Consider the following 16,566-nt stretch of genomic DNA (forward strand, 5'->3'; position numbering starts at 1 on the left):
GATGCGAGCCAGGACGGTATTGGGGCGGTACGCTTCCAACGGGATGACTCCTCCTCCTGGGCCCCAGTTGCGTATGCCTCCAGAGCCATGATGCCCACTGAGCAAAGGTACGCTCAAATTGAGAAGGAATGCCTGGGCCTCCTAACGGGAATCGACAAGTCTCATGACTATGTGTATGGCGTCCCAAAATTCACGGTTGAGACAGACCATTAGTCCACATCATCCAGAAGGACTTAAACGACATGACACCCCGGTTACAACAAATCCTTCTCAAGCTATGCCGCTACGATTTTGAACTTGTCTACATGCCAGGCAAAGAACTCATTGTTGCAGATGCCCTTTCTAGGACTATCACCACACCGTGTGAGCAAACTGACTTTGTCTGCCAAATCAATGTGCTGGTGCAATTGTGTGCCTCCAACCTTCCGGCCTCGGATGAGAGGGTCGGTCAATTGAGGAGACGGCCAAGGATCCTCTGCTACAGTGTGTGATGCAGCACCTCACAAATGGATGGCAGATGGGACAGTGTCCCCAGTTTTACAACGTCAAGGAAGACCTGACAGTGGTGGATGGCATCCTTATGAACCTCGATAGAATCGTGATTCCGCAGAGCATGCGAGCTATTGTGCTTAGCCAAATCCATGAGGGTCACCTGGGGGTCGAGAAATGTCGACGCAGAGCTCGGAAGGCAGTCTACTGGCCGGTCATCAGCCAGGGCATTGCCAACACGGTCCTCAACTGCCTTATATGTCAAAAGTTTCAGCCAGCTCAACCCAAAGAAACTCTGCAGTAACATGAGATAGTGACCACCCCATAGTCCAAAGTTGGTGTCGACCTTTTCCACGCCAATGGGCGTGACTATGTCCTCCTGGTAGACTACTTCTCCAATTACCCTGAAGTGGTGAAACCTTCCGACCTCACGTCGAAGGCGGTGATTAAAGCATGCAAAGATACATTTGCCAGACTTGGGATACCGCTCACGGTGATGAGTGACAACGGTCCTTGTTTTTACAGCCAGGACTGGTCTGAGTTTGCCCGGCTATACAACTTTCGTCACGTCACCTCCAGCCCCCACTAGCCGCAGTCAAACGGGAAGGTCGAGAAAGAGATTACTATGCAAGGCTGCAGACACAGGCTCCGACTACACCTGGCGCTGTCCACTGGGTTGTCTCCAGCGCAGGTGCTCATGAATCGCACTCTGCGAAACACGGTTCCAGCCATCCATGTTCCAGACCTTGACGAGCTCACGATCTTACAAAAGATGCAGCAATCTCGGGCCAACAGAAATTAGCATACGGCGCTCATGCCACGGATCTCCCTGAGCTGGTCCCAAATGATCGTGTTCATGTGCAGCTGCCTGACGGCGGCTGGTCCGCCACAGCTGTGGTGGTCAAGCAAGTGGCCCGAGATCGTTCCTCGTCTGAATGGATGATGGCTCCTTCCTACTATACAACAGACGGGCGCTGCGCAGAGTTCCACGCCCACCACCCAACCGTGATGTCCCGCCTCCCACAATGCTTCCTCCGGACGTGCTCTACCACGAGGCCACCGATCTACCAGCAATCCTGCTGACCTCTGTGACCACCGCATTGGCGGCAGTCCCGCCTGTCCAAGAGCAGGCGGCCCCGATCCACCCTTGCGGCAGTCAACCAGAATTCGTCGCCCGCCACAAAGACTAAACTTATAGACTGAACTTTTGCACAATTTTGTTACCTCATCGTTCTGATCTCTGTAAATATTGTTTCTACCGTCTCATCTGCCCTATATCTGCACTAGCGACACCTTGCTATGTATATAGGTTCATTTTAGCACATTCTGTATATAGTCACGCACATATACACGTCCACACGCACATGCACCTTATTATTTATTATCTGAACACAAACAATGTAAAAATAAAAGGGGGTAGATGTCATAATACACATCTATGTATATAATGGAGTGCAGACAGGCAGTGATTGACACACAGAATGACCAGTAAGCACACAGAACAGAGCAGCCAATCACCAGACAGAACACGACCACTATAAAGCCAGAGGGCACCAGTTTTACCGCTCTCTCGGGTCCCAGCCTCTGGGACAGTCAGAGCTCGTGAGCTAGCCAGTGCTAACACCATGTGGTAGTCAGTAAGTCTGGTCAGGCTAGCATCAGGTCTCCAGTCAAGTCAGCATAGTGTCAACCCACAGTTGAACATGTATAATAGTTTAGATGTTAAATAAAATCGTGTTGCATCTCATCAAGTGTTGGAAGTCTGTCTCTCGCTACACTGCATCAAGCGCAGTCCACATCGACCCAGCCAGCCCAACACATCAAGGTTTACAACTGCTTTTCAAAAATGGGAACCAGTGAAGGGAACTCACCGGGGGCGCACAGGTAAGCAAAGCCCCCAGGGGAGAGGGAAATGATCTGACAATGCCCAGCACTGCCCCTTGGAACTGCTCCCAATTGGGGAAGGTTCCCCTTGTGTGCATGGAGGGATCGCCTGTGCCCATGGGGAAGCTCCCCCTCGGGTCTGTGAGGGACATGGAGTTGGGGTGGGGGGTGGGATGGCTGCTTTGTTTAATATCAGAGATCGGGGAAATTAGGTCTCCAAAGTCTCGGGATTCCTGGCTGCCGGCTTTTTCCCGTCCTACCAGCATGATGGCATTGGCCATGCCTCCAGATTTTCGTCTGCACAGAGTGTTGAATGGTCTGAAGAGAAAGCACAGCTGTATAGACTGCAAACTGTATGCTGGTTTTCTCACCTCTGTCAGAACTCTAGAACCAGGGAGCATAATCTTAGAGTAAGGGGTCACCCATTTTAGACAGAGATGAGGAGGAATTTATTCTCTCCGAGCATAGTGAATCTGTGGAATTCTTTACCGCAGACAGCTGTAGAGGCTGGTTGTTAAGTATGTTCAAGGCTGAGATGGACAAATTTTTAATCAGTGAGGGAATCAAGGGGTATGGGGATGAGGCGGAAAATAGAGTTGAGGATTATATCAGATCAGCCATGAACTCAATTGATGGAGAGTGGACTCGATGACCGAGTGGCTCCTATGTCTTATGGTTTTGTAAGATACCCTTGCTGTTAAGTATGCCTTCTATGCAGAAATAAAACTGTTCATGGCGCACAATGAAAAAATTATATTTGGCAAGTCAATACGGGTCTGCAGTTTACTCGATCAGGGCATTATTACATCTCGTTAGCAAAATATGGTGGGCGGAATTTTCCATTCCAGACTATGTCCCAGGGAGTGGGGCTCGGAGATAGTTTACTGTCGTGGAGGCTTGTGGGGATTTACGCAGTATCACACATTGCTGGCTGAATTAATTGTGCAGCCAGTGGTTTCCTGCATTTTTGCATAGTGGGGCAGGCTGCATGACTCATGCACCGCCATCATATCCAGGTTCTATATTTAAATAGCACCCGGGCATCAATTTACCGACCATTAAAGGAAAAGTGTCACCTCCTGAAAGGTCCTGAGGTGAGAAGATCCAAGTAGTTGAAGCTCCATCTAACCACAGCTGCACGTGGCGTTCCAGGTTCCGGTCACTGGAGGCCTCCACCTTCCATTCCGATCTTCTGAAGCTGCGCCACATCTTTGTGGATAAGTCTAACATTTCCACAACACATTGGTCCAGTTGCGTTCTGGACCAACAGGCAAACTTGCGGCATTGATGATTGGGCGGTGGGGGTCAATTCCTGTCAGGCCTTCATTTGCGTCCCAGTAAACAGTTTCACACTGCCCTATGGCGGGAACAGCAACCTGCCATGATGGGTGGGAGTGCACGTTCCCACGGTCATTTATCAGCAACAGGAAACCAGCTTTTTGGAACCTGAGCATTGTTTCTGCCCCGAACCTGCCATTAAACTCCCTAAGGCGGGAGGGATCTGGAAAATTCCATCCAATGTGTCTGGAAAGTATTGATGGCATCAGGTGATAAGAATCACAAAGATAAGAATCAAATTGTCTTAAAGCCGCACAATTTGTTCACCTTTCTTGTCAAAGGTCAAAAATCCTGTTAAGGTATGCAGGTTTGGTTGATGAGGCCTATATGAGGGCATCGTCGTAGCATAGTGGTTAGCACAGTTGCTTCACAGCTCCAGTGTCGCAGGTTCGATTCCCGGATTGGGTCACTGTCTGTGCGGAATCTGCACGTTCTCCCCATGTCCACGTGGGCTTCCTCCGCGTGCTCCGGTTTCCTCCCACAGTCCAAAGATATGCAGGTTAGGTGGATTTGCCATGCTAAATTGCCCTTTGTGCTCAAAAAGGTTGGGTGGGGTTACGGGGAGTATGGGGTTGTGGGCTTGGGTAGTGTGCTCTTTCCAAGGGCCGGTGCAGACTCGATGGGCTGAATGGCCTCCTTCTGCATTGTAACTTTTAATACAAGATGTGAAATATGTAAAAAAGTATTGGAGGATGTTGCCATATCTTATTGTAAACCTTCCATTGGCATGTGAGTTTAATGAGGTAGGTTCCATGGATCCAAGCTATGGAACTAAGGCAGAAATATATTCATTTTCACTTTATACACATGGCAACCACATTTAGTCTTCCCACAATAACGCACAGAGGTGACATAAGAGTGTCTATAGATAAAGCCATGGAGAAATGGATAGGGACCAGACTTGAGGCACGGAGTAAGGGGGCGATTCTCCGATCGCAGGACTAAGTGCCCACGCCTTCGTGAACGCCGTTGCTTTTCACGACGGTGCGAACAGGCCCCCAACGCGACAGATTCAATGCCAGCAGTGGTGCCGCGAGAAACGCGGTGGGCGTTGCACAGGACCAGTGGTTGTCATCGCGTGCGCCAGGATGATGCCGCGCTGCGTATGAGGAAGTGTGCGGATCAGCACGCAGACACCGCGGTCAGACATGGATGAGACCCATTGCGCCACTCCCCGCATCCAGGACAGTGACCGGGCCATCCTCTTCCCCAGACGTGGACACAGGCAGCCGTGCCGCACCGTGAGGCGTGGATGGCGAGAGGTCGGGACGGCCGTCAGCGTGTGGGGCACACCCCCCGCACGGGAGACCAGCGCAGGAAGAAGCTGCACGACCTCGCGAGGGTAAGTACCCTGACACTCTCCCTGGGCAACGCCCACCACCCTGCTGCCCACGCCGGGAGGGCTGGGGACCCACGTTGCGCTCGGGACAAATGTGGAACCCCCCACCCCACCCAGTGGGCAGGTGCCATGGCGTGAGTCCTAGTGTCCCCACCTTGTGATAATGTTGCGTTCCTGTGTGCGTCCTGCTAATGTCCGCGTAACCCTGAGTATCATCCGTCCCCCCCCCGGGCAAGACAGCTCACAAGCAGAGGGAGTGTACAAGAACTGGAGGGGGATCACCTCAGCTGCACCCCCATACCGTCTATGAGGAAAGGCCACTGGACCTTGCTGGGGGAGCCACCAGCCGTGAGGTAGCACCATGCCAGGTCGGAGGCGAAGCACCAAGTGAGAATCCACTGTATGCATGCAGTCCTTCAGCCCATCAGTACCCCCCCCCCCTCACACCCCACCGCCTGACACTGCACCACCCCCACAGTCCACCCCCTCACACCCCACCGCCTGACACTGCACCACCCCCTCACACCCCACTGCCTGACACTGCACCACCCCCTCACACCCCACTGCCTGACATTGCACCATTCCCACAGTCCACCCCCTCGCACCCCACCGCCTGACACTGCATCACCCCCGCAGTCCACCCCCTCACACCCCAGCGCCTGACACTGCACCACCCCCACAGTCCACCCACTCACACTGCCCCCTCCACCCCCTCACATACGACCCCATGTGTCTGACGAAACGTGTCTTACTGTGTACTCCAGGGCCACACGAGCACCGCCGTGGAACTGCTCGGTCACCCCAGCCGCCGTCCAGCTCCAACCTCTTCCGGCCACAGGGGGGCAGGAGGGCCATCGTCTGAGGCCGGGCTATCGAGGTGTGATGCACAGAGAACAGACAGAGACGTCAGGACGGACAGTCATGACTCATATGACAGTGAGACAGACAAGGAGAACAGCCCCTCAGGACCAGACAACGGGATGACGGCTGTCTTCCGGCAACTGCAACGCAGCTGGAGGAGTCCATCCACATCCAAGAGCAGGGAGTGGTGCCTGTCATGGCTGCAACCCAGGCCGACACCGCATGGGTGGCGTCTGCGATGGAGGCAATGGGGAAAACGGTTTTGGCCATGGGTCAGGTTCTTAAGAGCGTGGGGCTTAGTGTGCACGCGTCATCCGTAGCCCATGACAGGGCTGCCTACTCAGAGGCAGCCATGCTCCAGAGCCACATGGGCATTGCCGCCACGCTCCGGGGTCTGACCCACTCCCAGCAGGCAATGGACCAGTCCCAGCAGGCCATCACTGAGAGCATCGGCGACCTTGTACATGTGATGGATGGCGTCGCACAGACCCAGCGGGAGGTAGGGCTGTCCCTGACAGGGATATCGCACTCCCACAGTTCCATCGCCGGGAACGATCAGGCCCTGGTCTATTCCACAATGGGCCTCCCCCCAACCCCCCCTCCCACCCCAACTCCCTCCCCCTCCACCCCAACCCCCTCCCCTACCCCTCCCCATCCCCCAACCCCCTCCCCTACCCCTCCCCAACCCCCTCCCTCCAAACCCCCTAAACCCCAACCCCCTTCCCCCAACCCCCTCCACATCCCCCAACCCCTCCCCCTCACCCCACACCCTCCCCCTCAACAACCTCGCCACAACCCCCTTCCCCCAACCCCCTCCCCCTCGCTCCCAACCCCCTCCCCACAACCCCCTTCCCCCCAATCCCCTTCCCCCCAACCCCCCTCCCCCTCGCCCCCAACCCTCACCCCAAACCCTCCCCTCAACCCCCTCCCCCCAAACCCCTCACCCTCACCCCCAACCCCCTCACCCTTCCCCCCTCCCCCTCGCCCCCACACCCCTTCCCCCCTCCCCCTCGCCCCCAACCCCCTACCCTCACCCCAAACCCTCCCCCTCAACCCCCTCCCCACAACCCCCTCCCCCAACCCCACCCCCCTCCCCAACCCCCTTCCCCCAACCCCCTCCCCCCAACCCCCTAACCCCCTCTACCCAAACCTCTCCCCCTCCACCCCCCTTCCCCAACCCCCTCCCCTCCACCTCCCTCCCCCAACCCCCTCCCCATCTCCCTCCCACTCCCCCCAACCCCCTCCCCTCCACACCCCTCCCCCCAAGCCCCTCCCCATCATGCCATCGGGACTTCGGCCCATGCGGGCCGGAGAATAGCGGGGTGGGCTGGGAGAATTGCCTCGACTGCCTGCTCGGCAGATTCTCCGGCATGCATGGCACAGACCTCTGACGGCGTTCTCGGCAGATGGCAGAATGGCGTCAGACCTGCGTCGCGCGAAATCCAGGCGTGCACAGCGATTCCCCCAGACAGCTAGCCATCGGAGAATCGCCCCTAATTTTTTGATAATGGAGGGGAATTTACGAATGATGAATTTAGAGACTTAGAAAACCATGAACATTGTGTTAATAAACACAGCAGATAAAATCCTTTCAGCAATGTGAAAGGTAGCGACAAGTGAAATTCTGCATTAAATCTTAGATCAGCTAAAACTGCAAGTTGAAATGCATGGATGATTCATGGAAATAATTTGTTCAGATGGTTGGGGCGTATCAAACCTATCAAATGGACTGTGGCAGGACTCACAAATTACCTTCTGTGCTGGGTAATAGAACCCTGTTGTAGAGGAAACTGCAACTGGTTTCATTTTTTCTGCATTCATAGATCATAGAATTTACAGTGCAGAAGGAAGGCCATTTGGCCCATCGAGTCTGCACCGGCTCTTGGAAAGAGCACCCTACCCAAGGTCAACACCTCCACCCTATCCCCATAACCCAGTAACCCCACCCAACACTAAGGGCAATTTATCATGGCCAATCCACCTAGCCTGCACATCTTTGGACTGTGGGAGGAAACCGGAGCACCCGGAGGAAACCCACACACACACAGGGAGGATGTGCAGACTCCGCACAGACAGTGACCCAAGCCGGAATCGAACCTGGGACCCTGGAGCTGTGAAGCAATTGCGCTATCCACAATGCTACCATGCTGCCCTTTTCCAGAAAAAGACTGAATGCTTTACCTACAGGGGAAATTACCCTTCATCGAGGTTGAGATGTAAGAGGTATATTCGAGAGTCCTTAGGCATCACATAAGATGAAACTACATAATATTACACGGGTTTCTGCGGGATGAAAAATTTCAAACAGAAATGTTTCTCAAACCACTTAAAGAGGCAAGTGATCCAGAAAGGGAACTATGAAAATTAAACAAATGTGTTTACGGCCGGAATGATGCCGTGAGAATGTGGTATTTTTCAATGAGATGAGTTTTGCTGAAAGTCGGCTGTGTTCAGTTGAAAGCAGATCTCATAATGTTTTTATTTGTATCAAAATAATATGGAACAATGGAGTTTGAGAAATGTTCAATTCATAAGATTTAAGATTGCTATTGAAGATTGGAAGTCAGGTTTCAGGGGATTTTAAATTTATTGGTTCAGACATTTAGCAGAATAGATCTGGAGTAACTTTGAATAAGAAATCCTATTTAGAGAATGTTATTCCAATCGGGGTTAATTGCGCTCGGTCATCACAGAAACATATTATCATGGGCTGGATTCTCCGTTTCCTCAGCCGTGTGTTTCTTGGGGGCGCGCTGTTCGCTGGAGGCAGGATTCTATCTTCCTGCCGCATGTCAATGGGATTTCCCATTGAAGCCACCCAATGCCATTGGGAAACCCACGGGTGGGGGTGCACTCTGGGCGGGAAAAGTAAATCTCAAAATCTGGAGAAACCTGGTCCACATCTAAAGAAGAAACAGAGCAGTTATGAAGCTTGATTGTCAGTTGAATTGATTACTCCCTTGGACAAGACCAGATACTAATTTTGATATACTGGGACCAAGTACCCAAATGGAACATCCGAAAGTTGAGGGTGTTTTAAGGACAAATAAAGCAATAACAAAATTGCACATGGAAAAGTGCATAAATAAGTTTCCCTTGGGTTACTGAAAGAACATTAAATCAGTCATTTTTGTGATGTTACTCATGCTAATCTTCCTGATGGATACTAATGTGCAGCTATAGGCCCCTCCCCCCAATAGCAGCAGAGATGTGGAGGAACAGATTGGGAAACAGATTTTGGAAAGGTGCAGAAGTCACAGGGTAATAGTCATGGGTGACTTAAACTTCCCAAACATTGAGTGGAAATTCTTTAGATCAAATAGTTTGGATGGGGTAGTGTTTGTGCAGTGTGTCCAGGAAGCTTTTCTAACACAGTATGTAGATTGTCCGACCAGAGGGGAGGCCTTATTGGATTTAGTACTTGGTAATGAACCAGGGCAGGTGATAGATTTGTTAGTGGGGGAGCATTTTGGAGGTAGTGACCACAATTCTGTGACTTTCACTTTAGTTATGGAGAGGGATAGGTGCGTGCAACAGGGCAAGGTTTATAATTGGGGGAAGGGTAAATACAATGCTGTCAGACAAGAATTGAAGTGCGGAAGTTGGGAACATAGGCTGTCAGGGAAGGACACAAGTGAAATGTGGAACTTGTTCAAGGAACAGGCACTGCGTGTCTTTGATATGTATGTCCCTGTCAGGCAGGGAAGAGATGGTCGAGTGAGGGAACCATGGTTGACAAGAGAGGTTGAATGTCTTGTTGAGAAGAAGAAGGAGACTTATGTAAGGCTGAAGAAACAAGGTTCAGACAGGGCGCTGGAGGGATACAAGATAGCCAGGAGGGAACTGAAGAAAGGGATTAGGAGAGCTAAGAGAGGGCATGAAAAAACTTTGGCAGGTAGGATCAAGTAAAACCCCAAGGCCTTTTACACATATGTGAGAAATATGAGAATGACTAGAGCGAGGGTAGGTCCGATCAAGGACAGTAGCGGGAGATTGTGTATTGAGTCTGACGAGATAGGAGAGGTCTTGAACAAGTATTTTTCTTCAGTATTTACAAATGAGGGGGGCCATATTGTTGGAGAGGACAGTGTGAAACAGACTGATAAGCTCGAGGAGATACTTGTCAGGAAGGAAGATGTGTTGCGCGTTTTGAAAAACTTGAGGATAGACAAGTCCCCCGGGCCTGACGGGATATATCCAAGGATTCTATGGGAAGCAAGAAATGAAATTGCAGAGCCGTTGGCAATGATCTTTTCGTCCTCGCTGTCAACAGGGGTGGTACCAGAGGATTGGAGAGTGGCGAATGTCATGCCCCTGTTCAAAAAAGGGAATAGGGATAACCCTGGGAATTACAGGCCAGTTAGTCTTACTTCGGTGGTAGGCAAAGTAATGGAAAGGGTACTGAGGGATAGGATTTCTGAGCATCTGGAAAGGCACTGCTTGATTAGGGATAGTCAGCATGGATTTGTGAGGGGTAGGTCTTGCCTTACAAGTCTTATTGACTTCTTTGAGGAGGTGACCAAGCATGTGGATGAAGGTAGAGTAGTGGATGTAGTGTACATGGATTTTAGTAAGGCATTTGATAAGGTTCCCCATTGTAGGCTTGTGCAGAAAGTAAGGAGGCATGGGATAGTGGGAAATTTGGCCAGTTGAATAACAAACTGGCTAACCGATAGAAAACAGAGAGTGGTGGTGGATGGCAAATATTCAGCCTGGAACCCAGTTATCAGTGGCGTACCGCAGGGATCAGTTCTGGGTCCTCTGCTGTTTGTGATTTTCATTAACGACTTGGATGAGGGAGTTGAAGGGTGGGTTAGTAAATTTGCAGATGATACGAAGATTGGTGGAGTTGTGGATAGTGAGGAGGACTGTTTTCAGCTTCAAAGAGACATAGATAGAATGCCGAGCCGGGCTGAGAAGTGGCAGATGGAGTTTAACCCTGACAAGTGTGAGGTTGTCCATTTTGGAAGGACAAATATGAATGCGGAATACAGGGTTAATGGTAGGGTTCTTGGCAATGTGGAGGAGCAGAGAGATCTTGGGGTCCATGTTCATAGATCTTTGAAAGTTGCCACTCAAGTGGATAGAGCTGTGAAGAAGGCCTATGGTGTGCTAGCGTTCATTAGCAGAGGGATTGAATTTAAGAGCTGTGAGGTGATGATGCAGCTGTACAAAACCTTGGTCAGGCCACATTTGGAGTACTGTGTGCAGTTCTGGTCGCCTCATTTTAGGAAGGATGTGAAAGCTTTGGAAAAGGTGCAAAGGAGATTTACCAGGATGTTGCCTGGAATGGAAAGTAGGTCATACGAGGAAAGGTTGAGGGTCCTAGGCCTTTTCTCATTAGAACGGAGAAGGATGAGGGGTGACTTGATAGAGGTTTATAAGATGATTAGGGGAATAGATAGAGTGGACAGTCAGAGACTTTTTCCCCGGGTGGAACACACCATTACAAGGGGACATAAATTTAAGATAAATGGTGGAAGATATAGAGGGGATGTCAGAGGTAGGTTCTTTACCCAGAGAGTAGTGGGGGCATGGAATGCACTGCCTGTGGAAGTAGTTGAGTCGGAAACGTTAGGGACCTTCAAGCGGCTATTGGATAGGTACATGGATTAGGGTAGAATAATGGAGTGTAGGTTAACTTCTTAAGGGTAGCACGGTAGCATTGTGGATAGCACAATTGCTTCACAGCTCCAGGGTCCCAAGTTCGATTTCGACTTGGGTCACTGTTTGCGTGGAGTCTGCACATCCTCCACGTGTGTGCGTGGGTTTCCTCCGGGTACTCCGGTTTCCTCCCACAGTCCAAAGATGTGCAGGTTGGGTGGATTGGCCATGGAAAATTGTCCAAAATTCTATGATTAACCTAGGACAAAAGTTCGGCGCAACATCGTAGGCCGAACGGCCTGTTCTGTGCTGTATTTCTCTATCTATCTATCTATCTATTTTCATATTTTTGCTGGATGAAAATGGAAAATGTCCTTCACGTTGGAATGAGAATAAAATTAGTTTTTGAAAAGTACTTGGCTGCAAGAATAAAAGAAGTGGATGTGAGATTCAGTTTGTCAAATATTTTATGGGAAGTTCAACAAGGTGCACACCAAAGACAGTTTGCCTGTTGTAACATAGAAAATGGATCCTTGTGGGATGAAATACACTTGCACAAAACCACAAGTGAAAAAAGATGACAGATTGTCTTAGAATTCATAGAACCTCCACAGTGCAGAAGGAGGCCATTTGGTCCATCGAGTCTGCTCCAACCCTCTGAAAGAGCACCCTACCTCGACCCCCCCCTCCCCCCCCCCCTCCCCCCCCTCCCCTCCCCTCCCCCCCCTCCCCTCCCCTCCCCCCCCCTCCCCTCCCCTCCCCCCCCTCCCCCCTCCCCTCCCCCCCCTCCCCCCCTCCCCTCCCCTCCCCTCCCCCCTCCCCCTCCCCCCCTCTCCCCCCCCCCCCCAACCCTGTAACCTACACAGCTTTGGACTCTAAAAGAACAATTTAGTATGGCCAGTCCAGCTAACCTGCACATCTTTGGACTATGGGAGGAAACTGGAGCACCCGGAGGAAACCCACACAGACATGGGGAGAGCATGCAGACTCCGCACAGACAGTGACCCAGCAGGGAATTGAACCTGGGACCCTGGCGCTGTGAAGACACAGTGCTAATCACTTGTGCTACCGTGCTGCCCAAGAAGAGGGGTAGCTTGTAATATAACACTTGGTACAGAATATGGAAAGTCATTTTTTATCTTGCTTCGTCAACTTGTTATGAAATATAGATTGTGAGTATACATTGTTTGTAATTTAAAGAAAACAAAGAGAATCTTTCAGCTGCATAAGTTAAAGTTAAGTATATACAGTTAGAGAGTATTCATTGAGTGGCTACTTAACCACATATAAAAAAACACTTGTTAACACTAGTGTTGGGTTATAGAGTTTGGAGCTGTACACTTGTGATATTTCACTTTGCGATTAAATCTAAATCTGAGCAAAGGTTGACTTCTGTGTTTCTCTTTCATCAGTTGGCTGTCAGGAGTTCAACAACCACTTGATTATTATTCAAAAATTATTTTGTTGCCCCATTGTTAAATGTTTGACAATAACTTGGGACAGCACACAATCTCAACCACTATTCAGGCAACTGCTTGATGTGCAAAAGCTGTACAACTTCCCATCAGTGCGTAACCCCCGGAAGCACAGCCAAACTTGGAGGAAAAGTAACTTGGGAAATCAACTCTCAATCAATCATTAAATTACATTGTAACACAAACAGACTGCATGTCATTCAAACAAGCAGAAAAAGAATTAAAGACGCACTTGCAAACAGTTTCCATTGCACTTAGGTCAAAACAACAGCAGCAGAGTGGAAGGATGTCCAAGGAAACTATTCGACAGACTCATCACCACACAACGTGAAAATATTCAGCTATATATATAGCAACTTCAATTATTGTTATAATTGCTTTCATATACAGAATGTACAATATCCCAATGGCAATTAATGTGGTTAAAAACTTTGAAGAGGAACTCCTATATTTGCTTTGATGTTAGTGTTAACATAAGCTGATTCCTTGAGTTTACCTGAATATTGATGCAAGGATCTTTGACATTTCGTCCCCTGTTTCATGCCACATTGTTGCGCACAGATATATCATGACACGGTCCGTTTTCCTATTTAGAGAAATGTTTTTATTTGTTACTAATTTCAAATCTGTTTTAAATGATGTACAATATTGGGAATCATAACAACTATGATTACTAATTATAACTGTGCCTGGCAAACATAAAATAAGTTATTTTAAATCCCAATTACTTGGGAGACATTTAAGGGGTGTCATGTGAGAGTGCCTTTAAGAATTGGATGTTTAAGAAATGTACCTTTAAGAAATGAACCTGATCATATTACTGAAGTAATGTCACGGGGTGGGGGGAGCTGAGCTCACTTCAGCTTTTTGGGAGTTTTAGTTTCAGTTTGAAGAAAGCTTGGTGTGGCTGTGAGCTGCACTGCTGGTGATCTCTGCCATGAAGGACTATCTCTTAATCATTTGGTGAAATCGGAATAGTAAAAAGGTCTCAGTATTGAATATAAATCTAATGTGCTTCTGTTTGAAGGATTTGTTAAGTCTTTTGGATGTGTAAAGGAACAGTTTGCAGGATTGGGTAGTGTTGTATTATTTTCGGGGTTATCTTTGACGTAAGGGGTGTTAAGAGATCCAGTGTTTATTTAAAAGGTTAATTTTAGTTCATGGAATAAACATTGTTTTGTTTTACTGTTGTTGGTTATTGATTGTTGTTGGGTGTAAATTCAGGAGAAAAATTGTGAAAAAGGAGAATTAAAATATTTTTTAAAAAAACTCGTGTCCATAATTGTAATACTAACAAGCCGTGTGCTTCAAAAGCAACAATCCATTAACGGTGGGGGTGGGTTGAACTCCATTATACATTTTGGGGTTCTGAAAACACCTCTCCCATAACAGGGAGTCAAATTGCCTAAACATTGCCACAGGGAATGCCAGCTCTGCTGGTGCAAAGGTAGGAAAATGGGTGGGGGGGAGACCAAATGCAGCAGTCCCACCCTAATCCTCAGCCCATTTTAACAAACTGCCCCAAGATCTCTGGTGTTTTCCATTAGCTGGATTTGTGCCTGCAGTAGACACAGGCTTATCACTCTCAGCTTATAAAACTAGCACTTAAGTCAGCATGCTCCTCATACCAGAAGGTAAGAAAGGAGTGGCAGTAAACCCAAGAAGTTCACAGGTTTTCATCGACCTGGCACATCTTTGAGCATCAGGGTTCTCAACTCTGGTTGAACGTAGTTTCAAGGGTACACCACATGACCTCCTATCTCCAACCACCTGCTCCTACTCTCCTTCCATTGGCCACCTGGCCTCTCCATCTTCATGTCATCCTGCCTCTCCACATCATTGTGGAGAGGCATTGTGCATGCCACACAATGTTCATTGTGTGAACATTGAATTGTAAACAACTCCCATTACTTCACTCGATGAGCCTTGACAGTTAATCAGTCTTTTTACCATCACTAACGTTTCTATAAAAGGGTTCAAATAAAACCACTTTTAAGGCTGTTATAACCTGCCTGCTTACCACTGGTTGGGGACTAATGGCAATCCCACAATCCTTTGTGAGTATGAGCTTCCACAATGAGGGGAGCGGCGGAGAAATCATTAGCAGATTCCCTGCATAAATAAAGATGGCCAGTTTGGAACTGACTAGAGAAGAGAGGGTTAAAATGAACAGCTGTTTACACTGCTGAAACCGCCTCCTTGGATTTATGTTGGATACAGGTTGTAAGTTGTTTTCTATTACACCATGCCTCTGTATGGACGTTTGGATGTTTTCAACGCTGCGCTGGAAAGCTGGAACCAGTACGCACAACGGATGCATTACTATTTCCGGGCAAACAACATCACTGAAAACGAGCGGCAGGTGGTCATATTGCTCACCACCTGCAGCCTGCATACATTTGGGGTGATTAGGAGCCTTACGTACCCAGCTGCGCCAGACACCAAAATGTTGGATGAACTTGTGAACTTAGTAGGGCAACATTTTAACCCAACGCTGTCCACGATAGTCCAGCGTTACTGGTTTAATACCGCTGAGAGGACCCCAGGAGAATCCCTTGCCGATTTTCTATCCAGGCTATGCAGGATTGCGGAGTACTGTAACTATGGTGAGACCTGGTCAGAAATGTTACGTGACCATTTGGTTTGCGGTATTAACAATGCGGCCACCCAGAGAAAGTTGTTAGCTGAACTAACATTGACTTTTCAGCAGGCCATTCAAATAGTATTGTCCCGACAGAGCGCAGAACGGGGAGTGGAGGAGCTACAGGGAATGGAGGTGCATGCCTTGGGGCACAACTCCTTCCATCCGAAAGTGTCCCCCGTACCCCCATGACCCCCTGCGGTACCTTGGGCGAGGCGACGTTCGGATCGAATCCAGTGGCCGTTCTACATTCCTCCCCGAAGGGAGCTTTCTCCAGAACCAATGGATGAGGAGCCATGTCTCTGTCAGACTTGTGGGCGCTGACCCCGTCGCGGATGCTGGTCCTGGGGACGCCAGAGGCGCCGTTGTTCCGACAGAAACTGGGGCCAGCCCAGGGGCTGTACCTTCCATTTGGATGAACCTGCGGCGACTACTCGCGGAGACGGAGGATGACTGCCTGCAGCTGCATTGTGTGGCAGCTCCCCGTGTGGCCTCCCATTAAGATGACAGTACAGGTCAATGGGCACCCGCTTGAGATGGAGTTGGACACTGGCGCTGCAGGCTCCGTGATTGCCCAGAGGACATTCGACCGCTTCAATCAGGGTATACAGAGCCTTGCATTAACCAACACACAGGCCAGATTGGCCATCTATACGGGGGAACCGTTGGACATTGCAGGAACTACCCTATTGTTTATGGACGCCAGGAGGGGCGTTTCCCACTTATCATGGTGTGCAGCCATGGGCCCAGCCTGTTGGTCAGGACTGGTTTCGCCATTTGCGGCTGTAGTGGCAGCACATCCTCCAAACAGTTTATGGAGGGTTGACTGAGGTGCTAGGATGGTACCCAGATGTATTCCAGCATGGTTTGGGGAAAATAAAGGGGCCGTAGCCCTTATCCAAATCGAACCATTACCGGGTGCCTTACGCCTTGCT

The 16,566-nt window shown here is 49.6% G+C and overlaps 1 protein-coding gene across 1 annotated transcript in view; it reads right to left on the reverse strand.

The window, feature by feature from the left end:
- Positions 1-16,566, reverse strand: part of LOC119963867 (chitin synthase chs-2-like) — a 146,129-nt gene that overhangs the window by 95,311 nt on the left and 34,252 nt on the right. Inside the window, exon 5 of the mRNA XM_038793263.1 lies at positions 13,487-13,576. Within this exon, the coding sequence (XP_038649191.1) occupies positions 13,487-13,576 (90 nt within the window). The remainder of the gene's footprint in view (positions 1-13,486; positions 13,577-16,566) is intronic.

This window comes from Scyliorhinus canicula, chromosome 1 (genome assembly GCF_902713615.1).
Source record: "Scyliorhinus canicula chromosome 1, sScyCan1.1, whole genome shotgun sequence".
Taxonomy (NCBI): domain Eukaryota; kingdom Metazoa; phylum Chordata; class Chondrichthyes; order Carcharhiniformes; family Scyliorhinidae; genus Scyliorhinus; species Scyliorhinus canicula.